At 38.1% G+C, this 14015-nt stretch overlaps 2 protein-coding genes across 2 annotated transcripts; both read left to right on the top strand.

The window, feature by feature from the left end:
• The first annotated feature begins 520 nt into the window (after positions 1–520).
• Positions 521–1456, top strand: LOC112911746 (olfactory receptor 51I1-like). Its single transcript, XM_025988423.1, has one exon. The coding sequence runs from the start codon at positions 521–523 to the stop codon at positions 1454–1456; it is 936 nt and encodes a 311-aa protein (XP_025844208.1).
• An 11301-nt stretch (positions 1457–12757) lies between these two features.
• On the top strand, positions 12758–13711 carry LOC112911738 (olfactory receptor 51J1-like). The gene has a single exon (XM_072727446.1). It carries the CDS (start codon positions 12758–12760, stop codon positions 13709–13711), a length of 954 nt encoding a protein of 317 aa, XP_072583547.1.
• The last annotated feature ends 304 nt before the right edge of the window (positions 13712–14015 follow it).

Below are 14015 nucleotides of genomic sequence, written 5' to 3'. Positions count from 1 at the left end.
CATTTAGAATCTTTATCTCCTGAGCCATCCTCTACTAACATTGAAGTAAGTGTATTCTAACCTCTGTTTCCATTGGCTACTTAAAACCCAATATGCTCCAACAGGGAATTCAGAGAATGACTGACAGATTACAGCTTTCTTTGTGTTAATGTTTTTCCAATGATGTCTTTTTAAAACTACACAATACGATCTCTTGATAGAAACATGGAAAACATTCGATTCTTACCAAACACAGTGGAACCAGTATAGAGATTAGTTTTAAATACGAATGATAAAATATCCTATCAGATTCTCTTATTCTGAAGATTGCCTATTTCTAAGTATGACACCACATTTTTGTTTAGCATCAAAGACCAAAAAGAACTGATCATGAATGGGAGGAGGGACATAAGTGGGCAGATCATATGAGGCAGAGGAAATTGCAGGTTATGTCACTCTCCAATAACCTTTATGTGTTTCACCCCAGGTTATATCTCTGGTACCTGCTTAGGTCAAAGTCCTCGGACTCCAACATAGGAAAATGTTCAACAGCAGTCAATTCAACCCCAAGTATTTTCTGCTAACTGGTCTCCCTGGTCTGGAGGCCCTGTACCCTTGGTTTATTGTCCCATTCTGCTCCATATATCTTGTGGCCCTTGTGGGCAATAGCCTGGTCCTGGTAGTGATCAGGAAAAACACCACTCTGCACCAGCCGATGTACCTTTTTCTAGCTATGCTGGCCTTTGCAGAACTTGGTGTCTCTGCTTCTACACTGCCCACTGTGTTGGGCATCTTCCTTTTTGGTGCCAATGAGATTTGCTTTGAAGCCTGCCTTTTGCAGATGTTCTCCATACATTGCTTTTCCATCATGGAGTCAGGAGTTCTGCTGGCCATGTCTGTGGACCGTTTTGTGGCCATCTACAACCCACTGAGGTACACAGCCATCCTGACCAGGCCCCGTATTGCCGCTACTGGTGCTGCACTTGGACTGAAGAGTGTGATGCTCATGTTCCCACTGCCCTTCCTCCTGAAGCGTCTGCCCTTCTGTGGCCACAATGTCCTCTCCCACTCCTACTGCCTTCACTCAGATCTAATCCAGCTGCCCTGTGGGGATACGCGTCCCAACAGCATTCTGGGGCTCTGCATTGTTACTTCCACTTTTGGGCTGGACTCGCTGCTCATCATCCTCTCTTATGTGCTGATCCTCTACACAGTGCTGGGCATTACCTCTGGGGAGGGAAGGTGTAAGGCCCTCAACACATGTGTGTCACATATGTGTGCAGTGCTTGTGTACTATGTGCCCATGATCAGCGTGGCTCTGGTGCACCGCTTCATGAAGCACGCTGTACCTGCTCTCCGTCTACTCCTGGCCAACGTCTATCTTCTGGTGCCTCCTGTGCTCAACCCCATCATCTACAGTGTTAAGACAAAACAGATTCGCCAGGGGCTCATCCAACTCTTTCTTCCAAGAAAATAATAAGGAGGTTAGGGCCGGTGAGATGGTTACCCACAAGCCACTCCTTTTCATCACCACAAAGGTGGTCCAGGGAAGCACAGAGTGAGTGCTTCAATGGCACCAGTAGCAGCAATATAGGACCTGGTCATCTTGTCAAAGTTAGAAAGGTTGATAAGGCTGCATTTTGATGAATGTATTGAGAGCTCACATTTCATATACAAGAGGTCATAATCTAAATCAGTATTGTATAGTATTTTGTCAGCTACTTTGTTATATGTATCAACTTAAAATGTACCTAGTCTTTAACCCAGAAATTCCAATTCTTAGCACTGCCCTAGATTTATGCTCTGCTGTTTGTTTATGACCACAGAGACTTGAATAAGAATTTTCACTTCAGCAATGTTTGAAATAAAATAATAGTAATTTAAAAAACTAATTGGCTGTCCATAAGTAAACAGTTAAATGAGTTGGGAATCTATCCATACTATGGAGTATTCTACAGTGTAAAAAAGACCTAGATTTATAGGTATTCAAAGTTTAAGCAAGAGATAGATAGATACACACACACACACACACACACACACACACACTCATGAATTTGATAACACTTTTTGTAAAACAATTTAATCATATAAAAATATCACTTAATTTCTGAATTTAAAAATACATGCTAAACTGATAATAATAATAGCTTCTTTTGGAGAAGACTGTAATGGTGAAGAGAGACACAAAAGGAATTCTTTATCTGTATTATTTTAAAAAAATTAAGAATAAAGCATTCAACATTTTCCTTCCTTATAAAAATACACAATATTATGTATATATATGCATATTTAAGTTTATACTGAAAATCTATTCAAATCTTTGAACAATTAGAAGCAAACTAGGTACTAAGAACAAAGCCCTATAATTGAGAATAAGCCCAGAAGGAATAGTTTCATAAATCAGGAATCTGTACAGTTCTTGAGGAATAATGACTTTGGGGAATAACACGAATTCCTCTTACTAAGGTATCATTGGAAAAATCTACTGTACATGGACACTGAGATGGTGAAGTGGAAAGCAGAGAGAATTATTTGCTAATGCCAAATATCCTTAGTCAGATTGAGATTTTGAAATGTGAGTTCCCAGAATCTGTGCTGAGTTGAAGTCATTGCACATGAAATGTTAGTAAGGAGACACAGGAAGCTTGTTTTTTCTGAGAAGCTTGTTTTCCTCATTGAGGCCTGGATTTACAAGTGTCTCTGTCCTCCTCACAAGACAAGTTGCTTCCCTATTTGAATTCTAACTGCAGTTTTCCTTCTTGCTGGTTGTCTCATACCACACAGCAAAATGGTAATCAATAATTATCCTGTACTGTTTTATTTTTTATGTCCAGTACATTTTAAGTTCAGTAAGGTAGGGCAATGTTTTGGTTCACTACGTACAGCCAGTGGCTCCTCTGGTGGCTCAGAATATACTAGCTATTCAATAAATGTTTGATGATGAAAAAATTAATTATTGAATGAATCAATACAAGTCTACATATATTTGCTTGATCCTTATGTTTATATCACATCTTTTTTTTCTGTGTGCATGAACCCCATTTGATGACATTGTATACCCATTACTCTTTCTCTCCCTTCTGTTTCTGTATTGACTACCATTTTTCTCCCCCTTTTACTTTTTCAGGTTCTCTTTCTAAAGTCAAAAGAATATACTCCTGGAAGATACTAAGCCTTTTAACTTCTCAGTAAAGCATTAATGGCTTCAATACAGAACTCATCCTCAGTCGCAGCATATATGCTTTATTTAAACATTCCTGGTAACATTTGGGAGACTCTTGGCAAAATGCATACCTGTTTTAATCTTAATCATGTTTGGAAAATCTATGGTAATATTTTAGATGTGGTATGTGAAATATGAGTACATTTGGAAAGAAATTTGAAAATAGGAAGGGGATGTGTGAAGGTGTTATCAAAGTTATAAATGTTGCAATATATTTTATGAATCTGTGCAACTCTTTAAGGTAGATTGTTCACATTATACAAGGGATTATAGGCCAGGAGAAGAGATTTGAATTCACTTATATATATCTCTGTGATTTAAAATTCCTCATCATTAAATGCTTTGGTAATCTGCCTCAAAATGCAGTGAAGACTAGTACAGACGGAAGATTTGAATATGGGTTTCTTTTTTCTGATAGGTTTTATAAAAAAAATATTTTTACAAGCTTTCATACATAAAGTTTCTTTTTCCCATGAGACTATCTCCATGCTGCTCATAATTCTATTTTTTTTCCCTTCGTAAACATATCCATTCTGTTTAGTCATCATTCTTTCTCTTCCATCTTTGCCCACATAGCAGTGTCACCCCCTGGGGTAGGGTATCCGATGACCACTAAAATTATGGCCTTTTTCTTTCTCCCTCAGGTACACTGGAATCCAGATTTACATACTCATGGTATGTTTATGTTACTCTCTGCCCAGAATAGAGAGCTTCAGAGAAGACTATGAGTAAAAACCTTATTAACGGTTCTGTCTTTCCCTTCCATTACCTACAACCTTCTTGTATCACCTACACTGAAGATGTTCTGATTAGTGACTCATAACAACTATAATTATAAGCCTCTTATTTGTCTCAAATATCCATTCATACACCTGTCTTGCAAAATATTCCAACTCCAATAAATTTACAGGGATCTCACCTGAGCCATTTATCTAGGTATTGGAAGAGAGCACTGCAAATCTACAGACTCTTCTGTCTGGCATACATCATAAATCTCTTTACTTCACTTACACTGAACATGCCTTATTTAAATTCAAGTTCAGAATCCTGAATATTTTGCTACTCTCTGAGATCAAGATATTTTCTAAATCTATTTACTGTGTCAGGTAACTTCTTCTTTAGCATATTAAGATCTGTACCAAGTACATTTCTTCTTGGTGTTCTCTAGGTGCTCTGCATGCATAGGTTTAATTATTCTGAAGGTCATATCAGTGGATCACTTTTTGGCATTCTGTAACCCACTCTTCTGCTCAAACATCTGAACACTTCCCTGTATTATTGAATGGACATTACTTTGGAGACTTGGGTGTTTGGTGTTCCTACTTTCTCTTTGGAAGGTCTCCACAAGTACTTCTTCCTTGGTATTTGTCATCTATTATTTGTTATTACTGCTATCCACAGGCTGGATTCATTGTTTTGTTTTGTTTTAATTTCATTTATTTATCCATGAGAGTCAGAGAAAGAAGCAGAGACATAGGCATAGGGAGAAGCAGACTCCCTGCAGGGAGCCTGATGTAAGACTTGATCCTGGGACTTCAGGATCACGCCCTGAGCTGAAGACAGACGCTCAACCACTGAGCCACCCAGGCGTCCCTGTACATTGTGATCTGTGCATACTGCTTTTTTGTAAGATTCTAGACATTGTTTCTGTGGTAAAATGGCAGAAGGCCCTCATATCTGAATGCTCTTGTACGTAGTGTTGATAATCATTTTCTTCCAGGTGCACCACTTTGGACAGCCTGCACAGTGTCCGTACTCCTATAGGCTGCCATTGTCAATGCCTTCTCTCTCCTCTTCAATCCACCTCAATACCTACAGCATCAAATTCAAGTGAGATGTAATAGCATTTTGCTTGGGTATGAAAAAAAATTTAGGGCATATTAGACTAAAGAGGACCTTTGAGTTATGGAGTCTTGCATCATTCTGAACTATAATGATGCCACTTTGGGATATTCAGACTTCTCTATGGCTTTGGTCACCACTACTGATTTATAAGCTATAATGGATAGGGGAGGGGTAAGAGAAAAGAGTCCTTCTTCACATGAAAAAATGAAGACCTTGAAGCAAAAGAAAAAGAGAAATGGAATATAAACCTGAGCTGAGGTTTTCCTGAGTGGAGAAAGCAACAATATCTTTAACATTAAACATCTCAAAAACATCCTTGGAGAAGGGATGGTATGGTACCATCAAGTTTTGTGACATAGATTTATTTAATGAGATTTTCTGCGTCAAAGTATGCACATAGCTAGCACATAGCTAATATTTTGAGGCCACTCCCTTTTTCCTTTAAATGGCCTACTCCACCCCACAAATTAGGTGAATCCAAATGTTAATATAGATTAACGGCCAACTACAACAAAAAAGATTTGAATAATTATTTTACTGCATCAAGCTTTATCTGGATTTTTTTTTTCTAATCAAAATGATTTTTCTTATTACAATTCATCTACTAATTAAAGAATCTTTGTGATTCTAATCTGAATCTGATAAATTATAACATAGCATAATATAATACTTTAAGTTTTCTATATTCCTGGAATTGCTTTAGCCCTTTTACATATTTGTATTGAACTTCTATTAAAATAATTTTCTTATCACTCATCTTGGATGATTAAGGAAAATTAGTTTGTAACTGTGAAAGAAGAATTTTTAATATAATATTAAAATTTTCTCTTCTTGGAAAGTAAAATATATACTGTCATATTAAATATATTTAAGTTGGTATCCCTGGGTGGCGCAGCGGTTTGGCGCCTGCCTTTGGCCCAGGGCGCGATCCTGGAGACCCGGGATCGAATCCCACGTCGGGCTCCCGGTGCATGGAGCCTGCTTCTCCCTCTGCCTGTATCTCTGCGCCTCTCTCTCTCTGTGACTATCATAAGTAAATAAAATAAATAAATATATTTAAGTTATTAGGGAAATATTTCATTTTTTGTAATGGTATGTAAAGCAAGAGAAATGCCTTCTAACATTGATCAAACTCAAAAATTAGTTCAAATTTAACCATTAGAAAGAGTCTAGGACTTGCTTTAGTCTTTGAATCATGACTGGTTTCAGAAGTGGTCATGGATGAGCAAGTGGAATTGAGCTTACCTATTCATCATCCAAGAAGCCAATGGGTGTAAACAAGCATTGCTTACCAACAATCCCTTTCATACATAATATTTTTGCTAATATATTTTTCTCACTCCAAGATATGTATCTATAATATCACTTGGATTGAAAACCAAGAGAATTTACTCTGTTATAAAGAGATAATTATCAAGATGTGGTATATTGAGTGTTTGCTAAGAATTGAGCACAACTCCCCTTTAGGCTATGCCTAATGTATAATTTAAATTTTTAAAATATGGAAACACCAGAAGCCCTAAGCAAAATTTAAATGTTTATGTTTGTTCTGTTTTTTAACTTTCTACTTAATTTCCTAGTAAGAAAAACTGTAAAATTGTTTTATTTCTAGCGCTCTACTTGCAGAAGTTGTCCTTCCCCAGGAGTCCAAGCAGATCTACACTCTTCATATTTTAGCAACAAACACAGTTTGGCCCACCACTGAGCATATCCTTTAAAGAATATAGGAATGAGCTGTTATAATCCCTTTTATAATTCTGCTGTTGCAGAGATGATTGGCAGTACTCACATCTATGTGATAACTTTATTCTGTTTTATTGACCTAGATTGAAAGGACAAGTTCCCCTGCCTCCGAGAACAAATTTAAATTTGTTTGTTTAAGACATATTTTAGATTATAAGAAACACGGAAAATGACTTGTCAAACTATGTTTAAGTTGTTTTAAGAACTAAGGGAATTTGTACTAGTACAGAGTCCTGGTATACAATAAGAAATCATAAGTTCTTCATGTTTAGGAATAATCTACTAAACCTGAAATAAATATCACACAGCTAAAAATTAACATTGTGGGTTGTTTGGTTGGCTTTTGCTTTTGTTTTAGGTTGGTTTATTCGTTCATTGGCTTTGATCTATTACACACCAAGCTCATGGGTCCAATCTTATCAGGTCCAAAAGACCTGATTTCCTATTTTAAGATAACTGAGGTATCTCACTGTTGTCCCATTGTTGGCATTTTCATTTTTGTCAAAAACAAAATTACAGAATACTTGCAAAAAACAAAAGCAAGGAAGATGAAAAGCACTTTTTCTAAAGAAGCTTATATCTGATAGATAATTTTGGCTAAACCAGGAAAAAGAATAATGATTAAATGATAATCTTAAAAATGCACATAATTTATGTAGAATTAAATTCTATACACACAGCACAAATATATTTGTCCTAGAGTAAATTTTGTGTAGTATGTGTTTACATATGTGGAGCATTTGGATTTCGCTAGTTTCAATTTCCTATGGAAAAACTTTATGTGAAATGTGGAGTTCGAGAAGTATATTATGACTGATACTTCAATATTGTTAGCCTTATTTGAAATACAGATTATGTAATTCCTGTTTGTTTTGGTAGAAAATTACAGCTTTCATTTTTATTTAATTAATTAATTAATTAAATTTTTTGCTTTCATTTTTAAAACAATAGTCCCATCCCAATGCCTCATCTAAAATATATTCACCTCAGCAAGAGTTTTATATAAAAGTTGCTGTAAAAATTAAAAATAAAATTTTGGGCAGATATTTCTTGTGGAATCACTGCAAATATTGCCCATTCCATTTGGTGCAATGATCTGAAATGTGTCTTTCTGAGAAAGTTGTGCAGTATCCTTAGTATGACTTACTTGATAAAAATAGTTAATAAAAACTGTAATTTTCATATATTTGTCAAGAGAAAGAAGGGATCCTTAAAGATATAATAAATGTTAACTAAGGGTGCTGAATTTCTGAAGGAAAATTTGACCAAAGTTCTCCTAGAACCCAAACTCAATTTATAATGGAAAACAACAATCTCTTTCATACATAATATTTTTGCTAAATGTTTGAAACAGGTCTGGACACCTGGAGGAAAATATACCAACATCCCAAATTTGGCTCAGCGTCCAGGTGTTTCATCCATTCAGTGAATATCTATTCAGCTTCTCATCTTCACTTCCGATGTGTTTAATACAATTCTACTTGGTCCACTCACCCCCATGGCATCTCCTGGACCTCCAATAGCCTATTTTCTGATCACAGATATTTATCTCCCAAACTCCGTTGTTTTCTTATTCACTCGGGATTTGTTTGACTTTAGTAAGGCCACGTCTGAGGCAGTCCCTGCATTTTCTCCGTCTGTCAGCTCACTGCTGAGTTTATACATACCTGGATCTAATGTAGCCACACATCATTTAGTGTATAAAACTCTTTTCTCTCTGGTTAAACCAGCAGGACAAAAATATATTTTAAGAACAACTTTTAAAAGTCCTATAAAAGTGGATTTTCCTGCAAAATCTTTTTTTTTCTTGATCAAAAAATTAGTCAATGAACCAGCCATCCACAAATAATTGAAACTCCCTGATTGGCTCAGCAATTTTAAATCCTCTTTAACACTGGTCTGGAAATACTCACTCTCTGCCAGCTCTCTCTAGTCATCTTCTGCTGGTGATCAATCTTTCTGATCAATCTTCCCCTCCATGGTCCTCAACCCTATCTGAAACTTTTCCTCACAAGAGCTTAACCCATTGGATTTCATCATCTCTTTTTATTAAACACCCTTGATATTTGATGGATACTATTGACTCTGTGCCCTGTTCCTTACTTGTTATCTGCATATTTGTAAAAGTGATAGCCAATGACCATAGTAGATTAATATATTTTTTCTCCGGGATACATTGTTACAATAATATCATTGCTACAAAGCACTTTTTATAAGCCAAACACTTTTCATAAAGCACTTTTTATAGGCCAGACACTTTTGTACACAATTAACATACATCAATTATTTTATTCTTGTAGTAGGTGTTTACTATTATTATGCTCATTTCAAATAGGTATTGACTCTCTGCCATTGCTTATTTCCTTTAAGGGTCCCTGGACATTAAGAAGGAGTGGTGTAATTACCTGGTTACTTGCTCTTCTGGGAACCAAGTCCCTCTCTATCAGGAAAGATCATTATTAATAGAAATTAGGGGATAATCTGAACATGACTGATCCCCTCTGAGGATACCTGAGAAAGGATGGGGATGCTGGTAGTCACTGGTTGCTAAAGGCTCACATTCAATACTCAGAGCCACTCAGAGGTAGGTATCAACACCTCTATCTTTAAAAATAAAGAAAAGAGCTTCACAAAGTTTAAGTAGGTAAAGTTGCCCAGCATATAATATTCACCTCCACCTCTGTCCACTTCCAGGAATGTGGTATTTACTGCACCATACTCTCCTCTCTCTGCTGATTTGTTCTGTTCTACTACAATGGGCTTTAGAGTAAACAATCCCCCTTTTCGGTCCCAAACCTGAAATATTCATTCTTGTTACCCAAATCTGAAACTGAGGGAAATTGCTGCCTTTTAATATAATTTTGAAGGCAACTTGAGCCTAGATTGGCTGGGGAGGAGGGATGTCTTTGAAGGTCAAGGACAAAAAAAGATGCAAAGAAGCAAAAGGGATAGAGAAAGAGAAAGAGAGAAAGCATGGAGAGCCAGAGAAGACTGCTCACAGGAAAAGAGAGACCCAAACTGCAAGTCTCCCTAGAGATTTGTGCTTTCCAATATCAGGCCATAAGGTTGACATAAACTAGAAATAGGGAACAGTGGAATCAAAGAGCAATGAGGCCACACACAGGAGAAACAGCCTCTCAACCCAGAGGCAGACCAACTTTGGTCCATTGAAAAGGTTAAGAAAGATACATTGGGCTTTGGGAGAAGAGTGGAGGAGATAAGTTCCCCACAGCTAGATAAGTTCCTCAGCAGTGGGAAGTTCTGACATGGACAGACAATCATGTCCTGAAGTCAATAACTTGTCCCTGAATATACTCACCTGAAATTTTAAGTCAGCCCACTGCAACTTCTCTTAAGGTAATGCTTGCTGAGACAACTGTCAGTCCACGGTAAGTGCACAGGGATCCTGTATTCAGGTAGGCCATGGCTTTGTTTCTGTCGTGTTTTCCTCTCATATTTTCAGGAAAGTAAAATATATGAGAACAAGTAATGACTTTAACATCCTAATACAACCATAGTTTCGTTCTCTCCATGTTTTCTTTCAGCCCTGGTCAGAATGCGATCCTAGGCTTCCACTGCCACAGTCACTGGTCCGTGTCACATCCCCCCACCCCCCACCTCTCCATTTAGCTTGGGAAAATTCTAATTCCTCAGGCCTTAGCTGAAATCTCACTTCTCAAGGAGAGCTTTCCCTGATTTTTAAGAATAAATTAGGCTTTTCCCTCTAGGTCCCTCCCATTGTATCCTGAACACTCTTTTCTTTTCTTTCTTTCTTTCTTTCTTTCTTTCTTTCTTTCTTTCTTTCTTTCTTTCTTTCTTTCTTCTTTCTTCTTTCTTCCTTTTCCTCCCTCTCTCCCTCCCTCCCTCCTTCTTTTCTTTATTTCTCCCTCTTTCCTTTTTTCTCTTGTAGCACTTAACACAGTCTTAACTAGATAAGAGAGAGGGTCTTTCATACATGATGCTTGTGCCTGCATGTAAGTGGGAGAGGGTGTGTTCTTTGAAATGTGGTTGCAAGTTGCAGAGATTTTCTGAGTAGGATCAAGACTCTGTGTTGCCAGGGTCCCACGTACTGTGTGGCATACTGGAGTGCTGGTTGCCCATAGGTGTGTATCCTCTCACAATGAAAGGGGTTTCTGACAATAACTGGGAAGGCTTTTTCTTTGTAAATAACAATGGAATTGGCATAATGGGGAATGTAGGTAAAACTTGGAATGAAGATAGAAGTGCATATAGAAAGGGCTGTTACAAATATAAGATTTGGTTGCGTTCTGTGGGGAGACTCAAGCATGTGAAGGTTGAACACTGAAGTCGTCCACTTGTTTCTGCAAAGAAACTGCTCTGCCATTTCTTATTTAAAAACTTGTTCTAAGTCCACTTGTTTATTGGGACCTATATGAATTTGTCTATATCTGTGTGCCCTGTGCAGCCCCACAGAATACTGTATAACTAGTGTGCTAGTAATATTTAACACCACCACCTTTGTAAACTAATGAAATTAGTTTAGTAAGTCACTCATTTATATCTTAATTTTTAATCATGTTAGTTCTTTTAAAAAATATTTTATTTATTATTTATTCATGAGAGATACAGAAAGAGAGAGGCAGGGACATAGACAGAAAGAGAAGCAGTCTCCTCACAGGGAGCCTGATGGGGGACTCCACCCCGGGATCATGCCCTAAGCTGAAGGCAGTCGCTCAACCGCTGAGCCACCTGGGCGTCCCCAATCATGTCGTTTCTTGACTGGGTGTTCCCTTAACCTGAAAAGAAGACCTCAGTAACTGCCAGCATGTAATAGTGAGGTCCCTGTAAGTTCAGCAATGACTGAGTGAGGAATCATTGTCAGGAAAGATGGTGACAAGATTTCAGCAGTGTGGAAATATGTGCAAGTGTGTGAGCAGGCGTGTGTGTATGTGTTTGGATATGTGTGTTTGGATAATGTAAATAATGAAAATACCTACAGAGGTCCTTTCTGCCTTTGTCAGTCCAGGATTCTACTGTGATTCTTTTGCCATCTCAGTCAGTGTTGAGCTTAAGACATATACCCAGTTTAGAGAACTGGTTTTCTCTTCCCCTCTGTTGCCTTCCTGCCCCACTCAGGAGAATCTTCTTTAAAAGTCTGTTTAGGTTCCCAGTGTTGTTGATGCAATGTATAGGAGGTGTGTCTGTGTCAGAAAGAAGGTCCAGTGGATGAGACAGGTTGTCTTGGAGAACTGTGAGTTGAAAGATCGTGTATATCATCACGACAGAATATTTTCATGAGTTTTAACATCAGCATGCAAATCCGTCAGCCTTGGTTCTTGCCTCATTATATCTGTTATATATAATCCTTTCAGTTGCTTCCTAGTCCTTTCAAAGCACAAAACAGCTAACTTAGTGTGGATCCAAACTCCACTCTTTTCTAGTTAATTTCTCAATCATTTGCTTTAGGTTCTGGTCACTACCACTTCTTAGCCATGTTTTGGATCTCAGTTATTCCATATGTCCACTTTCATTACCAGGTATTTTTAGCTGTTTTCGTGTACTACTCTGCTTGCCTTACATCCACATTTACCAACAATATTTTTGTTCCCCAATCCCTGACATTAATCCACACCTTAAAACTGAGATTGCCTACATGGGTCTGTCTTCTCAGCAGCTTTCTGAGACCAAAGCATCTGCACACAAAGACAAAACAGCCATTTTTTCCCTTAGCAGATCCAAAGTGAAGTATAAGTTAGAGGGATAATTTTGGATAAGCTTGGAGTTTTTCTCTGATAGAGACTATCACCTCCTTAATACTGGGAATTTCCTGATGGTGGCCATCTTGTCAATTTTCAGGCAGGAGACTTTTGGCCACATAAATCTGTAAGCTTTGTTTTCTTCTTCCCTTCCCTTAGTGTCTAGAAGTCTTTCTCCGTTATAATGTGACCTCACTAGCTTGTTTCTAATTTTTAAGGTAGCACTGATCCCATTTGATGAGATTTCAAGATGAAGAACTCCAATAGTTCTTTGGAGTCTTTACCTACAACTTTCATTCTGGTTGGCATCCCAGGGCTGGAGGCAGAGCACTTTTGGATATCCATCCCCTTCTGCCTGATGTATATTATCATCTTCCTTGGGAATGGCATCATTCTTCATGTCATCAGAACAGACCCCGCCTTGCACCAGCCCATGTACCTCTTTCTTGCCATGTTGGCCCTGGCTGAAGTTGGTGTCTCTGCAACAACTCTGCCTACAGTTCTAGGCATCTTCCTTTTTGGCACCACTGAGATTAGTTTTGATGCCTGCCTTTTTCAGATGTTCTTCATCCATTCTTTCTCCATTATGGAGTCAGCTGTGTTGCTGGCCATGTCTGTGGACCGATTTGTGGCTATCCATAATCCACTGCGCTATACAGCCATCCTCACCCTGCCCCGTATATTTGGCACAGGAATGATCATGGGGCTGAAAAGCATTATTCTCATGGCCCCATTACCCATGCTATTAAGGCATCTGCCCTTCTGTGGCCATAATGTCCTTGCGCATTCCTATTGCCTCCACCCCAACCTTATCCATCTACCTTGTGGGGATGTTTCTATCAACAATATCTATGGGCTTTTCATTGTGACCTCTACTTTTGGGCTGGATTCACTGCTTATTGTGATCTCCTATGGGTTCATACTCCACACTGTACTGAGTATCACTACTGGGAAGGGGAGGAGGAAGGCACTCAACACTTGTGGCTCACATATCTGTGCTGTACTCACTTACTATGTACCTATGATTGGCTTATCTATGGTGCATCGCCTTGGATTCCATGTGTCCCCTTTGGTGCACGCTATGATGGCCAATGCTTATCTCTTCTTCCCACCTGTTGTCAACCCCATTGTCTACAGCATTAAGACCAAAGAGATCCATTGTGGCATTGTACGAATGCTCTCACAGAAAAAAGCAAGAATTTAAACAAAGGACAAAGTAAGAGGGGACTTTTTTTCTATAAATTTATATAATTCATAACATGTTTTGCATGTTATGCAAATGGTGTTACCTTAAATAAAATATGTTATCTGATGAAGGTTTCTGCATAATCTAGCAATAAACTGGAGTGGAATATCAGTGGGAGTGGACTATGTGTGACACAACAGTATAAAGAATTGATGTTATTTTTTAAATGTTGTATTACATGAGGTTTTTCATTACCTCACCTAGCTGGAGCAGAAATGCAGGAAGGACTGCTTATGAAAATGTAACTCTCTCCATATGTGAA

Source organism: Vulpes vulpes, chromosome 11 (genome assembly GCF_048418805.1).
Source record: "Vulpes vulpes isolate BD-2025 chromosome 11, VulVul3, whole genome shotgun sequence".
Classification (NCBI taxonomy): Eukaryota; Metazoa; Chordata; class Mammalia; order Carnivora; family Canidae; genus Vulpes; species Vulpes vulpes.
Note: the sequence above shows the minus strand (reverse complement) of the source record. Positions and strands in the feature narration are given on the sequence as shown.